The sequence below is a fragment of the Rissa tridactyla genome, chromosome 1 (genome assembly GCF_028500815.1).
Source record: "Rissa tridactyla isolate bRisTri1 chromosome 1, bRisTri1.patW.cur.20221130, whole genome shotgun sequence".
NCBI classification, from domain to species: Eukaryota; Metazoa; Chordata; class Aves; order Charadriiformes; family Laridae; genus Rissa; species Rissa tridactyla.
Genome location: NC_071466.1, coordinates 22,698,879 through 22,724,799, shown reverse-complemented (window position 1 = coordinate 22,724,799; position 25,921 = coordinate 22,698,879). Strand labels below are relative to the sequence as shown.

The window sequence follows — 25,921 nt, the reverse complement described above, 5'->3', positions numbered from 1 at the left end:
GTGTAAATGAATAGTGATCATTTGCTGGAAGACGTGATACAGCACCTCGGTAGGCCATGCCCCAGGCTGTACCTGCTCATCTGCATCACACGCCGAGTGATGCCACGGGCACCCACCTCGCTGCAGATCCATCTTGCTGTTTACTGACTTGCTTCAAGTATGTTCAAGTTGGGATCTTGGTACTTAGCCTTTGATTTTCTTGCTTTTCCTTCACTTTCTCACATCTTTGAACAGTCCTAAAATTTGAGTGATGCTGCTGGTGGTAAAAATTGTTCCATGATTAATGTTCAAATACATACAGCGTGTTCTGAATTTTACAGTGTCTCATTTTCCTGTTGCCACTTACTGTCTCTTAAATCCTAAAGTGTAAACATCTCCCTTTCAGTGTCTGTGTCCTCCCTTGCTACCAGTAAATGCTGCTACTGCTCGTCAGAGTGCTGTCAACTTGTATGATTTTGATCATGCGTCTCTCAAATTTTAAGGGGGGGGTTGGAAGTTTTTTGATTTCTTGACTAGTTGAATCTTTGGAGCTGATGATACAATCTCTGACTCTTTTGTTGGTGTTTTCATTGCTTTTCCGTGTTTCTGACTTCTCTGAAAGACAGGCCCATACTTAATAGTTTAAGTGTGGAATAGTTTTAGTTAGAATGTCATTATACACCCACCTTAGGAATTGCTCCAGAACTTGATAATTAACTTCAGGAGAAGATCATTTGCATGGATGCAGAGCACATTTCAACCTTTGCTGAGCCAGTCACTAAGCTGGCAAAATACTATTTGCTGTTTGGTCAGTTTAGTTTTTTTGTTGAGTTGGCGAGCTGAATTTGGCTCAGCAAGAGACTGACAAGTAGCAGAGCTGGCACATGAGGAGATGCAGGACCACCATATGGCCAAAAGCAAGGGAGTGGGAAGCAAGGGCAACCTTTGGTGACAGCAAGCCATTAATTTGGCTCAGTTGTGTTGTTAAGACATGCTCTCAGTGAAGCCAAAAAATACTGTGGATGTCACATGAGCATGTCATTCATTAAGACCATGCCATAAAAGCTTTAATTCCTGCTAGTCTCTTGCTCTGGCTACCCACAAAACATTGAGGTTAATCAAGATCGGGTATAGGATTCTTTCTAATGACAGAGTTGGTCTACAAATGCAACCATCTTTCTGCATGGATTTTTTTTTCTGTTTCAGAAGGAAGATGTCATTAATGAGGAAAGGGACGAAAGACTCTTTCTTCGGAAGCATCGCTTCATGCATTTTGCATCATTGGAATATGAAGGAGAATATTACATGACACCAAGAGATTTCTTGTTCTCAGTAATGTTTGATCAAGTTGAACGTAAGTCGTTTTCTCATCATTGTATTCGTGAAGGAAAAGAAACTTGCAGGTCCCCTTAAAGATGTAATTTGCAAATCACTGGGATAAGATCCTTTATCTGACATATATCAGCAGAAGCCGATGTATAAATGTTGTGCATATGGATTCTCAAAGCCACCACCACCCTTTACGCCAGTGAAGTGAGGCTGATGATTTAGAAATTTGGTGACGTGATGATGACATTACATCTCTGCATAATTTGCATGTCTGAAGAGTATGTAGTTCCTTAATTACTTACATGCCACAGAAAATACTAGGACTGTAATATAATAGTGTTCATACCATTCCTGGCCCTGTTATCTGTCCATCGACTCCACCAGTAAGTACTCTGTGACCTTTTTTCTTAGAAGAGCCAGGGATGGGAGTGACTTGAATGAGTGTAATGAAGCATTGAGCTCAGTTCGAGGTTTCTGGTTTCAAATCTCTTCGGGTTTATGTAAAATCTAGTTAACAACAAATAAAAATTGTATGAATGTTTTCTAAAAAGTACTTCTAAAAGCACACTTTCTGAGGAGAAGATAGGACCAGGACGCAAATAAAAAGTGCAGAGGTCGTTGTCCTCCTTTCCTCCTGGTTTTCTGGCCACATTAACTCTGCCTCATTCCTAAAGCTTCTTTTATCTGTCTTTGTATCATCCGTAATTTCCACGTTACATTAAATTTTTAAAATGATATATGTTTTTTTCTCCAAAAATTTGGCTTTTACAGCTTTCCCAAGAATTTTTTGCTTTGGAAAGGTGAAGTTCTCCAAATTACAGAGAGGATTGTCACTCGGAGGACAAACACTATAGTAGTACATCTGCTGAAGGAAAGAGGAGGAAATCCCAACTTTAATTATTGTTGGCCGCAGCCTGCACATACTGACGAGGGGAGCATGTTGTCTAGCAAAAGCCATTCAATGCCTGCGATGCTCTGCCCAGCTAGCAGCAAACACCTGAGTGACTTGGGGGTATTGAGCAGGAAATACAAAAGGGGTTCAAAGTAATGTGGCAGGGCTTGAGAGACAGCAAGGAAGAAGGAGACCTGAACGCACTGTGATTCGAGCCTGTGGGAAACCTGGGGCAGAACTGAGTTCACTGACCTGCAAGTGGTCAAAGAACAGGTCACGAGAATCTGTAATAAAAGAAGATTTCTTGTGTCTGCCAAAAATCTATAGGTGATAAGGATACACAGCTTCGCTGCTGACACACAACTTCTAATATTATACAAAGCTGAATATAAATCCTCAGAAGGACTTTATGACCCTGAGAGTCATGGAGACTTCTCTCAAAATAACTTTTTTTATAGATATATGGCTAACGGAAAGAGTTCTTTCCCCTTCAAAACTTAGGTCATGACGCTAAAAACCTGGAAGGGATTTTCTTTTGAGGTTTCCAGCCTGAAACATGGAAAGACAGCGCATACTGAAGTTTTCGGTTTTGAAGGTGTGGGTTTCAGACAGTTGTCTGTGAAAGCAAGGTTAGAGAAATAAGTGTTTTTCAGTCTTAGCACTTCATACGTATTAATTGGTTACTTCAACTATAATAATACACATGCAGATTTTTAATGAAGTGGTATGCGGGTGAGATTTATTTGTAATGCAGCCAAGTTAATTTCAGTTATTTGCTAATATGAGTAAGAAACCAGCGTTAAGTAGCAAAGAAAAAATAATTACAAGAAAAAACTCATGAACAAAAAAAAATCTTTGCACGAATGCATATTTAGCATTTCAGATTGAGGTCAGGCGTACAACAATAGCATCATAGACAATCCCTAGAAAAATGTTAATACTTGAATCTAATGCTTCTAAACATTTTTTTAACCATCATTGGTGTGGGTTCTTTGGCCAATAGCATAAACACAACAGTAAGCAATTCTCTTCAAGTCATAGTGCTTGGGATTTTAGGTTTTCTTGGAACTGCAAACAGATGTGGCATTTGTTAGCAGAGAAATACTGTTTTAAGTATTTTCAAGGCAGTGGTTTGTTATTGTATTTAGAAGAGTTTCGTACAAGGAAAATAAACAGACCTAACTCAAGTGTCTGCGCAGGTATACTCAGAGTAGATCAAGATAGCAAAGCAGCAATTATTTTTGGAAACTTTCTGCTTATATCATAAAATTAATTCACTTTCACCCTGAACAGTGGTTTTAGAAAGGAAAACAGGCATGCCACCACTAATCCTAGACAGCCCTTCACTTACTGGCATATTGAGATGCAATTTTAACATGTGATACTGTATACAAATGGTGAGTCTTACAGTGCTGACCTTAAAGCTGTAATGATATGGTTATTTTCTACCTATTTTTGATTAGTCACTAGTTAAAAAAAAAAAAAAAAAACTCTCAGAAAAATTTGAGACACCCTGGCAGTAACCATTCATCTTCATAAAAATTTGCTTGGAGTTTGCCAATTGGTTGCTGCATATAATAATACGGAAGGCTTGGGGCTGTTCTGAAGTTTTGTTTCTGCTGTCTTTTTTACAGATAATAGGCAGAAACGTATGTCCAGCCTCACGAGCAATTTAGCTGTGTACGCCAAGAAATATTGCTGAGGTTGATCACAATATTCGGTTGCTTTGTTCCTATTCAGAGATAAACACTCCCAAAGGAGAAAAAGGCAAGTGAAAAGAGGGGATGAGAAGCAGTTATGGGTTGAGAATAGGGGTCCTTGTCCAGCAGCCTTGGGGGTTTTCGCTCACTGGTGATTGTCATTGGAGAATTACTTTGAAATCTCCTGTTATTTTTTAAGCATAATTAAATTTAGAAGAAAGTAAATGTGGTGGTGTGTAAACCAAATGAGTTGTTGGTAGTAGATCAAAAGCGCTGACGTTAGAAAATACCGAAATATTTTAGCTATGTCCAGATTGTCAAGTGAATTCCTGTACACAGTTGGGTGGAATTTATTACCAAAGCAAAAATCTTAGGTGTGCCCTTTGACAAGGTTGCAAAACATGCAATAAATTATAATTTATTATAGAACACATTTCCCAGATAAGAAAACAGATGAACTGTAGTGCAAATATATCAACTGTCATCCAGCCCAAGTGATCTTGAACCCTGCTTCATAGACCTTGGTTCACTAGTTCTGCTCATTTGTTTCCTGGTGCATGGGTTTCTCTATTACTCATTTTCTTTAAGGTAGGCCAAAAATTGTGAAATCTTGGCATACCTGTTGATTAAATCACACCTGCAAAGTTATTTACTGACAGGGTGATAATGAAGAAAAATATTTACAGTCCTGGCATCTAAGGAGAATGAGCTGATAACAAATGCAGAGTTTCCTGACAGACTTTATTTTGTTCTGTATATTGACAAAGCAAAGAGCTCTATAAAGGAAGAAAGGTGCCGTCCAAAGAAAATTTGCTTGCTTTTAGATGCAGTGTTTCACACTGGATTACCTTTGTAAATATTTGCCTAATTCTATTACTGTTAGTTATTTTATGGAAGGAAGCAGCCTTTATAAACAGTAACAAACAGTAAATGAGATGTGGTAGTGTGGCTGTGGCACAGCATTTGTGTCAGCGTTTTGTACCAGTTAACATGTTTTGTACCAGTTAACGTAGTGCATACCAAATGCACCATTGGGATTTTTGGTTTCGTGGCTATATGCCATGTAATCTCGTGTTGAAACAATGCTACCACAGGGATGTGTGGCAAGTCACTGCAAAACCAGGCAAGTTCTTCTGGGTAATCTGTGGGATGTTCATCTAAACTATCATACCTGATGCAATGATAGTCTAGTGAAAAAGTGTTTTCTATTACTCTTCTTATCGTGATGTAAAAACTTCTCAATGCCTAGTAATATCTAGTAAGAATAACACGAACTTGCTGTGTTGCATCAGAAATTCTAGCATTTTTAAGATAACAGGTATAAGAAGGACAAAGCTCAGCTGGCTGACTTACACTGAATTTTCATTGCAATGCAGGAGTATTTTTTAAAGACCCTTCCAGCTTCATGTAAAACTTTTGTTTTAAACAGTTGTGCATACTTAGGCTCATATTCCAGATTATACAGACAATATTGTGTTGGAGCTTCTCCATGGAAATTCATGACTGGTGTGCTGTTGTTGTAGAATATATAAGAAAATCTGTATTAAATTTTGAAAAGGACTACAAATACAAGAATCCTTCAGAAAATTAAGATTTTGCATTACATTAAATCTGGACTGTGTTTATGTTTATTTTTCTGGAGAAGGTTATTCTATTCCAGAAATACCTTCCTCTTTCAAGTAGAAGACAAACGTTCAGGTTAGCTTGTCTGATAACAGTTGATACCTGGAAAATAAACATCTTGATCCTTCCACATACGCTCAATCCAGATTTAAGGTTTTGTAGCCTTTTCATGTCCCGAACCACTCCTCTATCTGTGGTAAAACAGATTTTCTTGTGTTCTATAGCACCAGGGTGCCTGAGGCAGTATTTCCACGGTAGAGTCCTACACGTCAGTGAGTATTAGCGCATTTTAAGTTTGCTGGGAGAAATTGTGTGACTTCATTAAATTTTCTGTGAAAACATGGTTGGTACAAGGTTATGGTATATTTGCAGGTTTGGTAAGGTGTGTGACTTCGTGTTGCCCCAGCATCAACACGGTCATGAATGTGAATGAATCTGAGGAAAGGATACAGTGCAAGGCTGCAATGGATGGAAGAATGAGTTCTCCATTGTCCTTAGCAGAGACCAGCGCTGGTGCAGTCGGTGGGGTTTGGAGAGCCAAGAGGGAGCAGCCAGTAGATGGGCACTTTGGAACGAGCTGAGTCAGTCTTTTTGTTTCTGTATCTTGAGTTTTTGCCTTTTTTAGCACTGATATGTTGTTGTCGCTCAAACCCTCCAAACCCAGTAGAGAATTCTGCGAGCTGGGATATGCAGGACAGAGATGACCCCTTGCCCAGTGCTAGATGGAAGGTAAAGTGAAGCAAAGGCGAAGCAGCAGCATGATGGTTTAAGGTCATTATATCAATCTCTTCTGAGTTTTAGAAATATGAAAGAAAATCAGACATTTCTAGCCAAAACTTCTTAGTCATCTTGTTTACTCATTTCTTAAAGTGGGGTTATAAGTGAAGGAAAGTAAAGTTCCTGTTGAGGGATCTGCTCACATAAGCAAAGATAAGCAGATTGCTGAAAATGTCTGCTTCTGTAACAGCCCATACTGTGAATTTTTCATCTTCAGCTATCCTTCATCGCCCAAACAGCATTAGGAGATCCTACCACAACCCTAAGAAGGTCTTTAAAGTAACATATTGTATACATTTGGGTGTTTACTTTGCCCTAACTGTCTAAATACAACATTGAAATTGATGTTCTGGATAAAATATTAGGTAGTTTTGGATAAAATGTTGTACCTCAGACAATTGTTGGTAAATAGATAAGCTAAATTAGATATTTTTTGTTCCTTCTTTCCCCCTCAGCAATAGCATATTAACACTGATACCTTAGTTAAATAGTCTGTCTGATGCAACACCGATGATCTTCATGGGACTGGTTTATCTAAAAATTAATTTGAAATAGTTCTTTATCTAGAAACAGTAGAATACTTCAGAAAATCCTGTAATCTTTATAATGTGTATTTTTGTTTGGACATAAGCTTTGTTGTGAAATCAAAATAAAGACTAATGCATTTTCATACTGACAGTATCACAAGGTACTATGTAACAGAATTGGAAATGGGATTCTTGAGGGGAAATGGGGGTCTTCCACCCTGCAGCAATCAAATCTGGTCTGTGTGCCACGCTGGTTTTTTGGTATATTAACCACTGTCCACTGCACTGACTTATTTTTTTGTTCTCGTTTTGCAAAAAAATTTGTTAGGTTTAGAGTCCGAAAAATAGATGGAAGGGGTGCGGGGATCAGAGCAGAGGTGTTAGGCGAGAGGTGGCTTCCAGCGCTGTAGCCCCTGCAGCTGCAGCCGCGAGGCAGAGCGCACGGTCCAGTGGGGAGCAGGAGGAAGGACTGAGCACTGGAGTTCGGAGGAGAGGGAACCGTGGAGCAAAATCACGAAGGAAGCAGCAGGTTTCAGCGTAGGGAGAAGGTGCCCTTTTTTTGCTCCTATTCCATTTCCATGCCTTGAACCATGTTACGAGACAGTGCTGAAGGTACCTGGGGTACATTCCCTGTAAGGTCAAATAGGGAAATATATTTTTGATCCTTAAAATTATACTGACACTGCATTAATTACGTTTGTACTTTTGTGGTTATGTCTTCATGAGACGGCAGTGAGGTTACAATAAACTCGTGGCTTTGCTGAGATTAATTCTTATTTTTCCCTTTGTGCCATTGCTGACTAGCTGCAGAATGATGCAGATCAGAGTTCTTATCTCGACTGACTGTAGTACGTACTGATTAAGTAAAAGCTTTGGCAAGATGTTATGTTTTGAAAATACATTACTGACTATTTAGCTTTCTGAAGAACAATTGCTAATGAGAAGATACATTGCAACTTCTCAATGAACGAAAGCAATTTTTTAAAACTCAACACAAAAATAGTACCAATAATAAAACTGGTCAGGCTTCATCAGAGTTGCAAGCAAGAGGCAAGTGGTCTCAACACACATCTTGAAGGATTTAGTTATTTAAAGTGTGAAAGTTATTGGTTATTTAATGGCGTCTGAATGGAAAACAGATTCCTTGAAACGAATGAAAATGTATTGTGCGCATACAGAATACTTGTAGTACAAGTAATGGAAAGATCTGGTTATTAATAACAGGAGTCTGCTTGTTGTATAAACATCAGCTGCCTTAGAATTTCAGAAGTCTCGCAACACTTTCTGCTTTATTCAAGTATTCCAGTTTTGTGACATGCTAACATGATATTTAAATACTTAACAAAGAAGTCACTTTTTTTTTATACATATGAGCAAATTTCAAGAACTTGTACAATCAGTCTCTGAATATTTTTCCTATTTGTAAAGTGTTTTTTTATTTTTGTAGAACACCACACACTATTTCAACTACATTTAGAACATACTGTCGGCATACCACAGAAAATATCTCTGGGATTTTTTCTGCCACGGGTTCTGAATGCTTTTTGTCAGATTGCTTCAGTATTATTTTTTTAATAAATTCAGTGGAACTTAATCAGTTCTGAAACATCCTGCTTAACTGACAATTAAGTCTTAACAGATGTAGCGTGAAAATCAGACTCAGTGAATTTTTATCACTCTTAAATGTATTTTAATTTCTTGCAACATATGTCCTTAACACAGACAGGTATTGGTTTGTACCTAAAAAGTACAATCTGTTTTTAAAATTCCTTGGGTTGCATTCAGATATTTAGAACTGATGGGGATCTGGCGGACCCTCAGTGGACAATAGCAGGTGCCAGGAGAGCAGGTCAGGCTCCTGCCAAAATCTAGCCTCACATTTGCAGTTGTTTGTAACTCTTTCGGTGCTGATGATTCTGTGCTTTTCCTTAGGCCAACACTGAATTCTTTGTTATATTAGCCATAGGATTTATCTTTTTTTGCATATTCTCGATATAAACTGATTTTCTTTTTCACCTGCATGTTCTCATAAGAAATGTTACATTGTGAGTTTTTTTTAAATACCTAAGGTGGAACCATTGAGTATCAATCACTTTCCTTCTAGGCGATAATAGCAGGCAAGGTGTGCAGCCTGTTTGGTAGATGAGAGGAGTTGTCCTTACTTGCCAAACGGCTGGGGTCTCCGGGGAGACCTTTGAGAAGTTCCACTGCTCTCTGTTTGGAAAACACCAGCATCAATTTCCTAAGGGAGAAACTACCCGGGGAATGCTCCCTTTTTCATTCCCCAGCCCCACACCTGCAGGAAGTTATAGCAGAGATTGCACTCAGTACCCTTTCTCAACTACTGTGAAACAAAAGCAAATACTGAGCTCCAAGAATTTTTTTCCATGTGTAAAACACACAGGTTTCTCTTGTTAGAGCCACCTGCTTACATGGCGGTGCCCTGCCTTGTGCTTACCAGCTTCATTACTGCAGAGGAGAATACAGCCGAGAGCCAGCTCTTAGTAATCAAATTAATCTTCCAACATTGTTCAGTCCGTCAGAGAGCTCTGGTCCTCACGCCACCATCTGTAATGCTGGCAACCACCTGGTCATTCTGCTGGCTACATCTTTAGTTAAATATCTTTCCTTTTCCTCTGGAAAAGGCTTGTTCACCTGAAAGCGTAAGGATTTTTCAGCCATAGCTAATGAAAGATGCCACGTTTTCTAACAAATCCTGTCTTGGTTCTTACCAGATGAGAGGTAGTTCAGCATCATTACTAGGTCCAAATGCATCCTAATTGGCCATTTTTGTTTTTTTCTAGTTAGTTTATCAGTATAGAGAAAATGTGCCAGTATCCTGGGACTTTGTTCACTGAGAGCTGTGATCCTACCTGGCTAATAAAAATTTTAAAATGGGCTTCTTATATGGAATTTGAATATAAAACACGGCCAAGCCAGCTGCCATTTGACTTTTATCCTGACTCTTTCAGTTGTCCTTCAGAAGAACTGACATTTGAAGTCTTCGGTATGATACAGCTTGTTTTCCCAAGTGCTAGCTGCCTTTCCAAACCTTTAATTCATGTCCTTTGCACCAATACCTCTGATACTGCTGGAACTACTGGGACAGTGGAGTCTTGCTGCTGTATTGGTATTGGCAAGCATTAAATCAGTCACGTTTCCCACCGGAGAAACTGCCAGTTCCAGAAAACAGACAACTTTTGTCTTTTTTTGTTCCTCTCCAAATGTTTTTTGGGTTTGCTTTTGTTTTTCCTGCAGAAGAGTGAGGTGTGTTTGTTCTTAACTGTGGGCTGGATCCAAACACTTGTGAACCCTACAGAGCAAATTCTTAGGATAGAGAATGCTAAAATTAGTCATTTTGTCTCATGTGGATGGACATCTGCTTTTCCATTGGGACTGTATTTATTTACTGTGTCCAGCAACTGCCGAACAGTCACCCACACCCTGACATAGCAATTATTTCTTCTCCATGGATTTTTTGGTGATAGAGAATGTGAGAGCTCACTTCTGTTTTGCTGTCACTTTCTTGGGAGAAAGTATAAAACCTAATGTTCAAAAATTTCATCTGTTTTTCTGGCTTTGTTCAAATTGGCAAAAGAGAATAACTACTTAGCAGAAAAGAGCGACGCGTTTTGTAATGTTTATAGTGGTAAAAGCAGTCTCTGTTGAAAAAGTAAGAGGGGCTTTTAAACCAGTATGGTCAATTTAGAAGTACAGTGGGCAACATAAAATAACTTTACTCTTATGCTAAAAAAAAGCCATCTATTGTTTTGCTTTTCATTTGCACCCACTTCGAGAATTGTAAAAAGCCTACTTAAAATTTGATTAAAAGTTCAATTCAATCTCTTTCCTCTGCAGCTAAAATAAATGCTCATTTCAGGAGGACAGTCCCTATTCTTTATGTCCAGTACTGCTATAAGGAGGAAAAAGGATACCTCCTTAGTTGCACCACTGTAAGAACACTTTCAGTTTTTACCACAGCTCGCCTAAGTTAACATATAATATCTTGCAATGTGTTTTTAAGGATTTGTATCCTCTGTCAGGGTGATACATAATGGCTTAGCACTTGGTTCTAGCATTTCATGGCTAAGTATGTCAAAATTTATCACATATATTCTAAAAGTCAGCTCCTATTTTAGCAGTTTACAAACTTAAAATAGAGACCTTTTATAAATTTTTCATGCTCAATTTAAAATCATTTGTAACCACTGCTTATATTGGAAAATGGTGACACAGCATCTCCTCTGTTGCTTGAAAACTCTTCTGATATCCAACCTAAAATTAAGCACTATCTGTTTAAACCCACTTGCTCTTATGCCAACATTTCCCATTACCTAAGTTTGTTTTTTTTCCTTTTGAATCTTAACCCCGTGATGCATTATAGATAATTATATTACCACTCAGCACTGGCCTTGTTAGGTTAAGCAAACCCAGCTTATTTTTATCTCCTCTGGCTGGGTGAGGCCATCCATGCTGCAGCTTCATGTAGGTAGCTTTATTCCATGCTTTTCTGAATTTGATTTCTTTTTGTAAAGCCAGCTTCATTCCCTGGCTCACAGCACAATCTGCTAGCAATCACTATGGCCTAAGGGATGGAACAAGGATTGAAGTCAGGAACTTTTTAAATTAATGCTGTTGCTGAAAACATCTGAATTATCAAACTACAGCTTCAGTCAAAGAGAAAAATCGTAGCAAGCAATGCTCACTAGCAAAATGTGGACAGCAGGTCGAGGGAGGTGATTCTGCCCCTCTGCTCCACTTTCATGAGATCCCACCTGGAGTACTGCATCCACCTCTGGGGCCCCCAACATAAGAAGGACATGGACCTGTTGAAGCGAGTCCAGAGGAGGGCCACGAAGATGATCAGACGGCTGGAGCACCTTGCTATGAAGACAGGCTGAGAGAGTTGGGGTTGTTCAGCCTGGGGAAGAGAAGACTCTGGAGACCTTATAGGAGCCTTTCAGTACCTAAAGGGGTCCTACAGGAGAGATAGGGAGGGACCCTTGATCAGGGAGTGTAGTGATAGGACGAGGGATAATGATTTTAGACTGAAAGAGGGGAGATTTAGATTAGATAGTAGGAAGAAATTCTTTACTTTGAGGGTGGTGAGACATGGGAACAGGTTTCCCAGAGAAGCTGTGGATGCCCCATCCCTGGAGGTGTTCAAGGCCAGGCTGGATGGGGCTTTGAGCAGCCTGGTCTAGTGGGAGTTGTCCCTGCCCATGGCAGGGGGTTTGGAACTAGATGATCTTTAAGGTCCTTTCCAACCCAAACCAGTCGATGGTTCTATGAAGACATTTAAACTCATTCAGACTGTGCTTTGGTCACAGTTGCTACATTCAGAACAGTTTCTAGCACCATTGGTGCTTTGGTCCTCATTTGTAGCTCCATGAGTCTGCTAGGCTGAGGGTAGTGCAGTAGAGCAAATTACTTTCTATGTTCTTAGGTGAAGAAAGCTTTGGTGTAATCATAGAATCATGATTAAGACAGAAAAAGAGATCTCTGTTAAAGAACATCCTTTTAGGAGGTTAATGGCTTGATGCCCTCAGGTAATGTACACCTTTGCACAGAAACAGGAAAAAAGGTTCTTTTTTCATGAATTTTTTTGAATTCATGGGAATTTTGATGTAAAGTGTGCTTTTAGATTTGTCTTGTCTGTTATCTTTACTGAACAAATACTTCTGTTCTATTTCTGTTTTAACAGGCCTAATACAGTGTTTCCTCTGGTGCCTAATAAGATCAGAATTCTTTAGAAAATCTGAATATAAAATTAAAGCCAGGGTAAAGGCAAATGTCTTTTGGAGGTTAGCTTCCTCAGATGATTTGAATTCAGGGGAGAAAGTTTTTTTCATCAGGAAGTACGGCAATTCTATAAGAGAATAACTTTGTTTTTTTGAAAGAGACTATTGATCTTCTTTGTCTAGATTTTTTTTTCTTTCTGCCAAACTTTTTCTTTTGGAATGTGAGACATTTGAAGTCACAGGGTCAAGATATGGCTTATCTTTGCTTCTCTTATTCAGTCTCCAAAGTTCACCTCTTAGAGGGGAGGAGGTGTTCTAGGTAGTGCACAAGACTTTGTTTTCTACTAGTAGGGAAGGCCAATGGACATCATGTCAGTAATTTATCATTAAACGTACTACTGGCAGCATTCATTTTTTTCTAACTTGTAAATTAACCAAACTGTTTTGGCCACTTCAATAAAGCATGATTAGCACCTGTTTTTAAGCTTTTCTATGATTTCTCATTACTTTAGTTCTCTCTGATCTTTTAGGGGAGTTCTCGGACTTTTCATGATCCTGCTCCTCTTTCCATTACCACCTTCTGAATAAAGACAACGTTTCAAATAGGTTTATGTCATTTTCTTCATTCTGGTACTCTCAGAAACTAGCCAAAACTGGATTGCTCACTAGTCTTTTTGTGTGGAGAAAATAGGATAAACCTTTCTTAGCTTAAAATAGAGGAGCATTCTGTTATCACTTCCATACCCTTGGAGCCCCTGCTGTAGGAAAACTTCCCAAACATCTGTTAATTGCTATGTGACAGATGTTAATGATGTATAAACAAGTCAGACTCAGCAGGGGCTGTTACTGGTTTGCTCAGAGCTTCTGTATGTGCTAATAACAGAATGAGCTAATCTTAGAAGTAGAAACTCCTGGCTAATTTAAAGGTAAAAGCGAGAATGACGTGGACCATCAACTGAAGGAAAGCAAGTCAGCCGCTGAAGGGAATTCTGATTAAGCATAAGAAGGAAGAAAGAAAGAAAAGCTAGAGATTGCAATAATGCCTGAACCTGGAGAGTTATGGAAATAATGAAGTAGGACTGCATGGGATCAGTAAAATACCCAAAGCATCAGACAGAGTCTTCTGTAGGAAAATTCCCAAACATGGTCATTAGAATGTCTTTGTCTTCTCACGGTGGCAACTGGAAAAAGTAATGTCATCACTGGGGTCATCTGCATTAAAATGTCCTTCCTAAAATTTTCATGTAAGGTTGCACTTCAGAGCCTTATAAAGGGAAAAGGTTCCTTCTGGAAATTCTGACATGACAGGATCGGCTTAATTCAGCTCCGAATAGCAATTCCCTTTATCACTAGTTATCCTTGTAATCTCCAGGAATCTAAAATATCTGAAGTTAAGTGCTACAGTACTGCACCTGTGCCAAAAGTTTCTTCCCCTAAAATAGCACTTTTATTCTTTTTTTTCTCCTTATGCAGGTTCACTAATCACTAATGGGAGTTAGTTGCAATTATTACAATTCTGCTGAAAAAGGAAGTGATGCATTAGGCTCTATTGGAGTAGACATCTGGTAATTCAATTCATCCTTTTAATAAAACTAATAGCAAAATAGATGTTTCTTTGAGTGTTTATTCACCCTTGTCTTTCAATGGATGGTGTCAGGGCAGTTTGGGAGGATGAAGAGCAGAATGATAATATCACCAATTGCAAAAATACAAATCACAGAGTCACAGAATCTTCATGGTTGGAAAGGACCTTAAAGATCATCGAGTCCAACCAAACAACCTACAATCTCTGCCACTAGAGCATGCCCTGAAGTGCCACATCTAGACATCTCTTAAACACCTCTAGGGATGGTGACTCAACCACCTCCCTGGGCAGGCTGTTCCAGTGCCTGACCACTCTTTCAGTAAAGTAACTCTTCCTAATATCTAACCTAAACCTCCCCTGCCACAACTTCAGACCATTTCCTCTGGTCCTGTCATTATTCACTTGGGAGAAGAGGCCAACACCCACCTCTCTCCAACCTCCTTTCAGGTAGTTGTAGAGGGCAATGAGGTCTCCCCTCAGCCTCCTCTTCTCCAAGCTAAACATGCCCAGCTCCCTCAGCCTCTCCTCATATGACCTGGTCTCCAGACCCCTCACCAGCCTGGTAGCTCTCCTCTGGACACGCTCCAGCACTTCAATGTCCCTCTTGTACAGGGGGGCCCAGAACTGGACACAGTACTCGAGGTGAGGCCTCACCAGTGCCGAGTACAGAGGCACGATCACTTCCCTGTGCCTGCTGGCCACGCTATTCCTGATACAAGCCAGAATGCTGCTGGCCACCTTGGCCACCTGGGCACACTGCTGGCTCATGTTAAGCTGGCCATCCACCAGCACCCCCAGGTCCTTTTCTGCCGGGCAGCTTCCCAGCCACTCTTCCCCAAGCCTGTCGCGTTGCTTGGGGTTGTTGTGACTGAAATGCAGGACCCGGCACTTGGCCTTATTAAACCTTGGCCCATCGATCCAGCCTGTCCAGGTCCCTCTGTAGAGCCTTCCTACCCTCAAGCAGATCAACTCCCCCACCTAGTTTGGTGTCATCTGCAGACTTACTGAGGGTGCACTCAATCCCCTCATCCAGATCATCGATAAAGATATTAAACAAAACTAACCCCAAAACTGAGCCCTGAGGGACACCACTGGTGACCGGCCGCCAAGAGGATTTCACCCCATTCACCACAACTCTCTGGGCACAGCCATCCAGCCAGTTTTTAACCCAGCGGAGAGTACACTTGTCTATGCCATGATTCGCCAGCTTCTCCAGGAGAATGCTGTGGGGGACGGTGTCAAAGGCCTTACCAAAGTCCAGATAGACAACGTCCACAGCCTTCCCCGCATCCGGAAGGTGGGTCACATGGTCATAGAAAGAGATCAGGTTGATTACGCAGGACCTCCCCTTCCTAAACCCATGCTGGCTGGCCCTGATCCCTTGGCTGCCCCGCGCTTGCCGTGAGAGCTCGCTCAAGATGATCCTCTCTGTGATCTTTCCTGGTACCAAGGTCAGGCTGACAGGCCTGTAGTTCCCCAGATCCTCCTTCCGACCCTTCTTGTAGATGGGAGTCACATTAGCCACCCTCCAGTCATCTGGTACCTCCCCTGTTGACCAAGACTGTTGATAAATGATGGAGAGAGGCTTGGTGAGCTCTCCCACCAGCTCCCTGAGTACTCTTGGGTGGATCACATCCAGCCCTATAGACTTACGTGCGTCTAGGTGCAGAAGCAGATCCTTGACTACTTCCTCCTGGATTATGGGTGGGTTGTTCTGCTCTCCGTCCTTATCTTCCAGCTCAGGAGGCTGAGCACCCTGGGGATAGCTGGTCTGACTATTGAAGATGGAGGCAAAGAAGGCATTAAGTGTCTCAGCCTTCTCCTCGTCCTTGGTTGCAACTTTCCCCCCAGCATCCAGTAAGGGATGGAGATTCTCCCTGGCTTTCTTTTTGTTGATGTATTTATAAAAGCTTTTTTTGTTGTCCTTAATGTTAGTGGCCAAGTTGAGCTCTAGCTGGGCTTTTGCCTTCCTAGTTTTCTCTCTGTATAACCTAACGAGATATCTGTATTCTTTCTGAGTTGCCTGTCCCTTCTTCCAAAGGTGGTAAACCCTCCTTTTATTCCTAAGTCCCATCAGAAGTTCCTTGTCCATCCAGACTGGCCATTTTCCCCGCCCTTTAGACTTGCGACACTTGGGGACAGCCTGCTCCTGGGCCTTTAAGATTTCCTTCTTGAAGAGCATCCAGCCTTCCTGGACCCCTTTGCCCTTCAGGACTGTCTCCCAAGGGACTCTCTCAACCAGTGTCCTGAACAAGCCAAAGTCCGCCCTCCGGAAGTCCAAGGTGGAGGTTTTGCTAACCCCCCTCCTTACATCGCTATGAATTGAAAACTTGCCCATTTCATGATCGCTAAACCCAAGACGACCTCCGACCACCACACCTCCCACTAGTCCTTCTCTGTTTGTAAACACTAGGTCTAGCAAGGCACTTACCCTGGTAGGCTCCGCGACCAGTTGTGTCAGGAAGTTATCTTCCATGCACTCAAGTATGGTATATCTTGAGTAAAACCATAGAATATTAGTGAGTGGATCCAAAATGATCTTGTGTATTTTCTTTTGTTTAGAAACATTTCTTTTTGTTTGTCATATTTTTCAGAAGTTCCACTTACCCACATTCAACACAGGTGGTAATTAATTTACTAAAGCATTTCCAAATTCTAGTAAAGAGGGTGATTTCATCCCTTTTTGTCCTCTTATACCTTGTTTCATCAAGAAAAGTCTGCTGCAAAGCAGAGGTGAAAAGGAGCTAGAGCTGTAAGTAGCCCAGGTCACCCCATGCAGTAACTGAACACCATCTAGTGGGTGTTCACTTAATCCTTTCATTCCTAAACAGAATTTATATTGGTTATAATTTACAAATTAACTGTTCTGTAAACTCAATAGCAATGCCCTCAGACATCTAGTCACTGTAAATTGCATGTTCATGAATGGGTCTCGTGTTCTGGAAGATAAGCATAATAAGGTTCTGAATTTCTTTGGTGTTTACTGTGCTCTGGACAGTAAGACAAAATGTCCCAGGCCTTGAGCTTAAGCACAGAGCTCTCATTCATGAAATGGCCAACATAGAAATGTTTCCTTTCAATAAAATGCGCAAATTCACTGTCAAATCCAGTACTTAGTGCTCTCATGTCTTGACAAATAAGGGAAAAATGCTGTCTCCTCCTTCATAGGTCGTCGGTGGGAGTTGAAGCCAGGATACAGTCTTCAACTGCATAAGAATGTCGTTGCCTTTGATATAAGCAAGGGGGGAAATCCTAAAGCTCTATATGAAACCTACCAACTATTGCTTGTATTTGGTGTTAGTATAGGTTACAAAAGCACCTAAAGTGATATTTTCCTATTGCAAAGTTGGTCAGGTGACTGTATTAAATTAGAGATGTCTTGTACTCATAGCCCTTCTAGAAACAAATGTCTGCAAGCATATTCAAAACCCAACTGGACGTGGTCTTGGGCAGCCTGTCGTGACTGACCCTGCTTTGAGCTTTTTCCAGCTGTCACTGTGAGAAGATAAGGACATTCTAATTACCACAATGATCTGCAGAGCTGCCTTCCAACTTGAGCTATTCTGTGAATGAGGCAATTTCCTGTAACCACTTCATGGGTCTTCCCACAAGCTTCTCTGAAGCTCCTGAGACCATCTTTCACAATCACCAAAAAGGTGCTATTTGTGCCATATTCCCTAGAATTGTTACTACTGGGAAGGAAAGAACAATAAGATGTTGGAAAGGATGTATTTAGTCTGTGTAGGATGTAGGGCAGCCCTAAAGAGTTAAATTCTAGACATTTGATGGAAGGACAAGGCACTAGGAGAATGAAACAGTTGCAACGATTACCACCACCATTAGAATAGTGCAGCAATAGAAATCGGGCATCCTGATGATGAGATTTCCAGATTTCACAATAGCAGTGCAGAAGGACCCATATCTCTTTTTTTTTTATTATTTTTTTCTTCCAAAGGTCTAACTAGGGGTTGCTGGGATATGATGAACGGGTTTCCCAACCTGGTACTTCTAGCAAAATTCCATTGTACTTTTCCAATCAACTGTCACCTCTTGGAACATTTTTTGCAATATTTCTAAGGACTTTTACTGCATGTTGCTGTAGTGGAAGTAAATTAATCTTCAAAAGAAAAATACTGTTTTAACAAAAAAGAAAGCATTAATGATAGTGTAAATAATTTTGATATGTGATAGGGTGAAACAGGAAAAGAAGTGAACTATTATATAAACTGGATCTAAATAGCTTTTTATATTTACGGGACTCTTGAGAACCCATTCAATTTATGTGAAATGTCAGTGCTCCCGGTTACTTACCCACTGCAGTAATTTAAATTGGCCTGATGCACTAATATGTCAGCTATTTACTGCTTGGACACAAGTGCTGTAAATGGCCTACGTCTGAACAGAATTATGGTAACAGCACTGCATTTTTCATGCTGATATCATGAATAACTTCAATTTTTTCACAAAATGTTTCTAGTTTTAGTTTTTAAATTATATCAAGTTACTATAATTTTTTTTTTATGCTTCCCTAGGAATAAGCAATATCAACTGTAACTGAAGTTTGTACTTGGCTGAGTAAGTGTAAGAAAAAGCAAACTATTTCATTAAAAAAGCAGTTGAATTAATGTCACTATTGTCTTTTGAACCCCAAACTACAGTTTAGTATCAATACTATTTTCAAATGTGCGAACACGTATTTGTGTGCACATAAACTGATGAGATAATACATGAGCAGAAGTCTGTTGGGAGCAATAGGACAAAGTAGGTGACCCACGTGGTTGTTTATGGCCTCGTTATCTGTAATTCCTACATGCTGGAGTGTTCGTTATATATCAAAGTGCAATAAATAAACCATACAGTTACTTCATATAGTTTGACACAGTTTGATATAATTTGCAGTTCCTACTCGGGATAAATTGCATCAAAGCAGGAAGGTGAAAAAGATAGTCCTCTCTGACACACGCCCTCTTTTTCCTTGTTCCAGGGTTAGTAAGGTAGCTTTATGTTAGTGATAAATTCCCGTGTGAAGGATGAGTTCTTCACCTGGCACTTCAGTTATATTTGCCAGCAAGTGAATCCAATTTGTAATAATTAACGGTCTTTAATATTTTTGCACTTAGTCTTTAACAGTATTATATTTTTTTGCACTTTGTAAGATGCATGTGAAAAGTAGCCGTTTGTCATGGTAGGGAAGATCTTCAGATACACGGAAGAATACAAACTGTGAAGGAAGTGACTGAATGAGATATGATAGGGGTAGTTGCCACGGTGGTGATGGTGGCTTTATATTGAGCACTTAAGCTTAAATCATGACTTACGCAGTGAGGTGAGAATCAATTTCTGGTGCTGTTTAGGTGTTGACCTTTTCTTCCTTCATTTTGATTGTGGGATGATTAACGTGTACATGTTTTCACTCCAAATCCAAATTAATCTCTGCTTACAATTAAGGTGCAATTTGCTCAGGTTGTGCATGCAGTTAGATTTTTAACTGTGTCATTTCATTGTTGTTGTTCTTATCCTACTTTATATGTTCTTCTAATTTTTGTTATACTTATCTTCTTTAGCCATAAAGTAGATTACAGAGCCCTTAGGCCAGGGATCATGACTTGTAACACTGTCTAGGAGAGAAACAAAATTAAACGTAAGAGGCTACGAGGCTATCATAATAGTTTATCTTCATCTGTTGTCAGTACCTTAAACTAGCATGTGCTCCGGCACTATAGTATTTAAAAAACTAGTCTTTGTTAGCAACAGGAGATAACAATATAAAGCATAGCAATGCTACAGAAACCGTCTCTTCTTTATTTCAGGTTAGGATCAAAGTTCATTAATTGAATCTTCTTGAAGTCTTAGTCTAGCTTATGCTGTTCTCTTTGCTAGAGGAGACTGACTGCTATCTCAAGCCTAGTACTAGTAGTTCTCTTCAGTTGAGACTCTGCCTGCTTACTCCTTGTGGTAGGTCCATGGTTTTGTGCAGATTCAGGAGGTGCCGTCCATCCCAAAAGTCTGAACTGCATAATGTTCTCTACCCTTCAGGTCTCAGAAACATGTATTATGGATACAACTCCTTCCAGGTAATCTTAATTGTCCTTTCTAATACTTTATTGCTCCAATTATGCAGCCACTCTGCCTCTTGAACTGTAGTACACTTTGCCCTTGTATCTAATTAAGTTCTTAATAAAACAGAATACATGCCCTTAGCTTTGCTAACATTGGGCTGATAGATGAGACGTTGAAAAAAACGGATTACAGATATAACAAATACAAAAAGCAGTCATCGTGTGAGTTACCTGGTTGCGTGCAGAAGGATGCATCTACTCAATTTAAATATATAAAAGCTGAATGTCAGGTCAGAACGCGTGATTGTAGCATTTCTTTAAAGTTAATGGAAGCAAACAGGTGAGTCCAAAGCCTGTACTAGACACCTATCTTAGCCTGGAATAAATTGTTCTTTTGCTGTGTCTTTTTCTCTCCCTTGACTGTAAAGGGAGCCTGGGGTCATTAGTCAGGATGAGGTTTGTAGACCGAAATAATGTCTTTTATTAGACCAGCTGCTGTAAGTTGGAAAAATTAGACAAGCTTTTGGGCATATGAGCTCTTCTTCAGATCTGAAATAGGAGCAGCAGATTTCAAAGTTAATTATAAACCCTTTTCTACGTATGTCCTGACACCATCATAGTTACAGCAAAGCACCACAGAGATCACTAACTCAGATTTAGGCATCTAATTTTTAGACCTCTAAATGAAGCCGGAGGAACGAAGCAGGAGGTACTTATTTGGGAGTCTGAGGACTTGCGTTTCACATGACACATTTTTCCTCTGGATGCTGCCTGCAGTCCTGAGCTGAGAACCAGCGCAGAGGGCTGGCAGCCTCTCCTGCTGGGGAGATGCTCTCCTGCCATCGCACTCTCTGCTTGGCTTCTCACTGCTTACGTGTTACATGTGAAGTCTTAACTTGCACCTCATGCCTCTTTTGTGGCCAAGGGTTGTCGTTACACCCCAGTTAGATTTTTCCGGTGTTTTGGAAGAAGTAACTTCCTGTGTGCGATATATCGTTGCAGTGCAAGGCTTGTGGTAAGCTTGGAAGTTTGAACCTATTCTCAGCTTTTTCTGTCTGCAGTTTGGATATGTTATTAGAAAGAGAGCAGATCTGGGAACAAGTCACTTTCTCTGGATAATACCGAAGGAAAAGCTGTTCCTCTGCTCTCCCTGACATCCCCCCAGACTCCTGCTACACTCCCAGTGAGGACTGAGCTGCTCGCGTCCTCTGTAGCGAGCACCACAAAATCTGCTTTTACCCTGATGCCTTTGGTTATTTTGGAACTCCTGGCACCACTGGTGACTCGGTGCCATGGTCTCCTTAGCAGGTCTTGAAAATTGGCTTATCTTAATTTTTCAGTCTGTTTCAGTTTCCGAAAAGACTGTGTCATCCTTTGATGTTTTCTCCCTGCATCAGCATCCCACCCTTTTTACCCCGGGCTGCCTTTCTCACAGAGAAACCTTCCGGTATTGACTGGCTCTGATGCAACTCCTCTTCTGAAATGGAGATTTGCCAGCCCTGGCCTCGGCCCAGGACTGTATATTTCTCGTTTCCTCAGAGGAACGATTGCTCTAAATAAAGAAGGACAGATGCAAAGCTTGTTTTGTAAAGCCTATCAGAAGCTTCAATTATTGCAAATTGCGTTTTCCACTGGGAATACTTTGATTTTAATTCAGGTGGTTCAATTCACTAATTCGTGTGATTGAAATGACTTTTATCAATTATCTTTCAATGGAGCAATGCACTAGTTCAATAAAAGCTTTCTAGCTGAAGTGGATTCTTAATTCATTTAAATGGCACGCTCATTTATTATTCAGATATCGGTTTGCCAGGAGCTCTCATAGGAATCTGACCACTTGGTTTGTCATGCTTTCAAAAAGCCTTAAATTATTTTGCTATCCTTGATTTATCTCCAGTATCACCAATGTCACCAATATTTCAAAAGGAGGCCTTAAAGAACTAATTACTGGCTTGAATTTTTGCCCTTTACATCATTGGTTTAATTAGCAGTAAGTACTTTATAAATGCATAGAAGAGCTTTAAAGAGCTGAGAACATAAATAAGGTGGGTAAACAAAGAACACCTTGTTCAGATAAGGTACTTGTCCAGAATCATAAAAAATATCTGAGAGAGAGCTGGGAATGAAATCCAAGCTATTGAACTTCAACGATCTTCTATTTTAGGGTAATTTAAACTAAAATTTTAAAGGGGTGTCCCTAAGGAAATCAACATACATGATTCTTATCTAACCCAGCTCACCAGGGCGCAGGGGCAGGATTCTCAGAGTTCAGCTTGTGTGAAAGGTGTCAGCCGGCTAAAAGGGAAGAATACAAATCCCTGTTCCCACGGCAGGCAAGGCTGCAGGGTGGGCTCTGCTGTAAAGGCCACGGCATGAGCTGCGCACAGGGGGTTTGGGTTCTTAAATGCCCTGATCCTGTCCACCAATTACAACTGTGCTGAAATCCCATCCAGCTTAAAAGGTTTGTTTCACTCATCGTTTTGCAGAATTGGAGCTTGGTTGAACTGTAACATACTTAATGCTATTCCATTATGTTTTTTCAGGAACAAACAAATGGTTTCCTACTACCCCAGTATGACTTTGAACTTGCCAAGCTTCAGCAAAGATAGCATGGTTGCCATCTAAAATTAAAAAACTGCGAGGACAAATTTATGTATTTTTTACTTTTATCACTGTGTCTATCTGAAATGGAGCTAAAAAGATGGTCGAACCGTCTCAGTGACTTTGCTGATAAAGGGGACAGGAGTTTGTTGTCCTCCTAGGGAAAAACAGTCATTTTATACTGTTCTCATTTGAAGTTAAGGTTGTGGAGAACGGTTGTTTCAAATATTAATTTTCATTTCCATTTTACAAAAATAGAGGAATCTTGCAGACACGTAAAATTGTGCTTTCTTGCAGGTAGTAGTAACTTCTCTACTTTTGCTTTGGCATCTGATTATTGTTGTTATAATGGTTGATCTTAGTGATTTTTTTCATTCTTTGCCTCTAAACGTCTTTTGTCAGATCTAAGCCGTTCCTTGGCTGTACAGGTGTAAATGGGTATTACGGAGTGCAAGTGGGTACTTGTTTAATTCAGCACTTTCCTAATGTTAATCCTAACATTGATGTCAGGTCCATTCTATGTCTTAGTGTAAAAAAACTGGTAGATGATGGAAACACTTCTATTGTAAGAAATATATGTGACAAAATACCCAGGTTTGCTGAGGGCAAATTAAGGCTGACGTAGCTGCTCTAGGCAGTGTTTTCTTAATTACAGTTGTCAGCTAACTTTCTTGGCTAACATCACAGAATTTGTGTGCTTCTAAGTAGACTCGGTATTCATTCAACTTAAAAAGCTAAAACGGCTTTTTGTCCATGAAAGGTGTGTCTGTACCTCATTGTTGTTTCATGGATCCGCTATAGATGGTGAAAAGATGATAGCATCTGCAAAATATGTAGAGACCCTTGAAAATATTCGCTGTCCTTTAAGCCAGAATTCCATCACAGTTTTGGCAAGCCTGTAGGAAAATTAAAAAAAAGAAAAAGTTGTTTTTCTTCTCATTCGTTCAAGTTCTAAACAATAAAATTTCCAAGTTTCTTTTTCTGATACCAAAGTAAGACTGTTACTACTACAAACAAGTTTTCTAATATGTCATTAACTTCCCTATTAGTGAGAATCTATCATGGTAAAAGAATAAAACTATAGAAAAGTGCATCATGCAGATGTTTTACTTAGTAGATGAAATAGTACCATTGCCTGTATTCCTCTGAGAGAGACTTAGATCCTGATATATTTGTAATCGTGTGTCAGGAATGACAGCACCAAGATTTAATTGATAGAAAGGAAGAGGTTGGCGTTTTCTTCAGTGTCCGAACTGGCTAAGAAAACTGTTCATACCTTTGCAGTGCATTTTCTGCAAAGAGGAGTTAGCCTTCTTTTCCTAATTGTTGTAGACAAGGCCTTAAAAGACCCGGTTCTTCAGAGGGCTGCACATTTTGTATGGTAGCATGCAATGTTAACAGAGCTTTGCCTGTAGGTGTTTAAAGGGATCACATTGTTACGAAGTGAATAAATGGAGAGAAGAAGCACCAAGAGCTAAATTAGTATTCAAGGAATGTTGTGAGTGCTCCAATAGAAGTAGCTAATGTTTCCAAGTGAAAACTGAAATTTGAGTCTTCACAGATGATTTTATGTGGTGACCGTACCAACAGAATATAACTGGATTTAATTCTTAGAAAATATTCAAATAATTATTGGAGGAAACACATTCTACGGTTTATATTATTACATTATTATAAGATTGTGTTCTAATACTTTACACAAATGGCAATATGAAAGATAACACTATTGTTCCAAGTGTTGTTTGTTGGTTGTTTTTTTTTTTTTTCCAAAAAAATTCCTGGCCTATCAGTACACGTTTGCTGACATCTGTATGCCATTTTCATTTGACTAGGTTATTAAATTTTTTTTGTTTTGAAGCCCATTTGAGAAGACCACCATTAAAAGGCTACACGTGTATGACTCTGCTGTATTTACTACTTAGAAAAGAGGAAATGCCTTTATTTATCTCTCACTCTGTCCCTTTCCCTCCTGCTTTTTTTTCCTCTTCTGTTGTAGCAGCGTCCCCTTGTGCAGTTAGTCGTGGTAAGGACCGACTCTCACCCACCTTGTTCTGCCCGTCGCCACATCCTGGGGTGATGTGACTGTCCTCCTCCTCCTCTGCCATGCAGCAAAGGCTTCCTCTCCTCTGCTAGTCCTTTCGCCCGGGCCGAGATTCCCCAGTCAAGGGTAGCATGAGCACCTCTGTATCGTTGTTGTTACTGTCTTTTCATCTCTGAAACAGGTCAGTCGGCATGTCACCATCTTCAGTGTCCTCTGGAGGGTGGCCATCACTGAATGCAAACGGGCAGATGTTGATGGCTGCCGCAAACGTTTGTATGAGCTCTAGGTAGTTGCAGTTGTGACTGCGGGCTGGTGAAAAGAGTGTCCGCATGTTCACAACAGACTTTCCTCCCTTTCTTAATTTTTATCACGGTAGGGTAATTCTTGTTGAGGATATGTTCCCTAAAACTGGGTAGCTGAAGTGTTTCAGAGTTACTGTGCTGAATACAATGTGAAGAGAAACACAGACTTAACCAAAGAAGAGAACAATGTGAAGAGAAACAAAGACTTAACACAAACTTGGCCAAGTAGTGTCTGAGCTGTAGCTCCCAGTGCTTTCTCCTTACCTTGCATCAATTATTTATGGCTTTGCTGTTCCAGCTGACAGAGTTCAGCTTGTCTCCCTTCGTCATCCTCCTGGATGCTGGCAAAAGACTGCTGCCCAGTGCCGTGGCAGTTGCTGTCCCAGATGTGATGTGCTTGGGGCCACCAGAAGAAAGGAATGAGTGGGGCCGCTGGTAACGAAATAAAAGTGCATGACTGGCTTCAAAACAGACAACTATGGAGAGCATTTGCAGTGAAAATCACTGCAGGGTGGTTTTCCCTTTTTTCTTTCAGATACTGCTTTTCGCAGACCTACAGCCTGACTCATTCCCTCTTGTAAGGCATCTCGCCATGTGGGTCTCCCAGAGCCGAAAGATTTAGTTTAATTCCATGTTGAAATGCACTGTACGGAGGAGGTGACATTTCAAAGCTGAGATCTGAATCACTTAATTTGCTAAATAGCCATTCATTAAAATGCTCTGCAGAAGTGAACAGCGTTGAACTGCGGTGTTACATGGCGCTGC

The 25,921-nt window shown here is 40.3% G+C and overlaps 1 protein-coding gene across 1 annotated transcript in view; it reads left to right on the top strand.

Annotated features, from left to right (window-relative positions):
• The window catches only part of MICU2 (mitochondrial calcium uptake 2), a 151,548-nt gene that overhangs the window by 82,621 nt on the left and 43,006 nt on the right, over nt 1-25,921 (top strand). Inside the window, exon 2 of the mRNA XM_054180987.1 lies at nt 1,186-1,333. Within this exon, the coding sequence (XP_054036962.1) occupies nt 1,186-1,333 (148 nt within the window). The remainder of the gene's footprint in view (nt 1-1,185; nt 1,334-25,921) is intronic.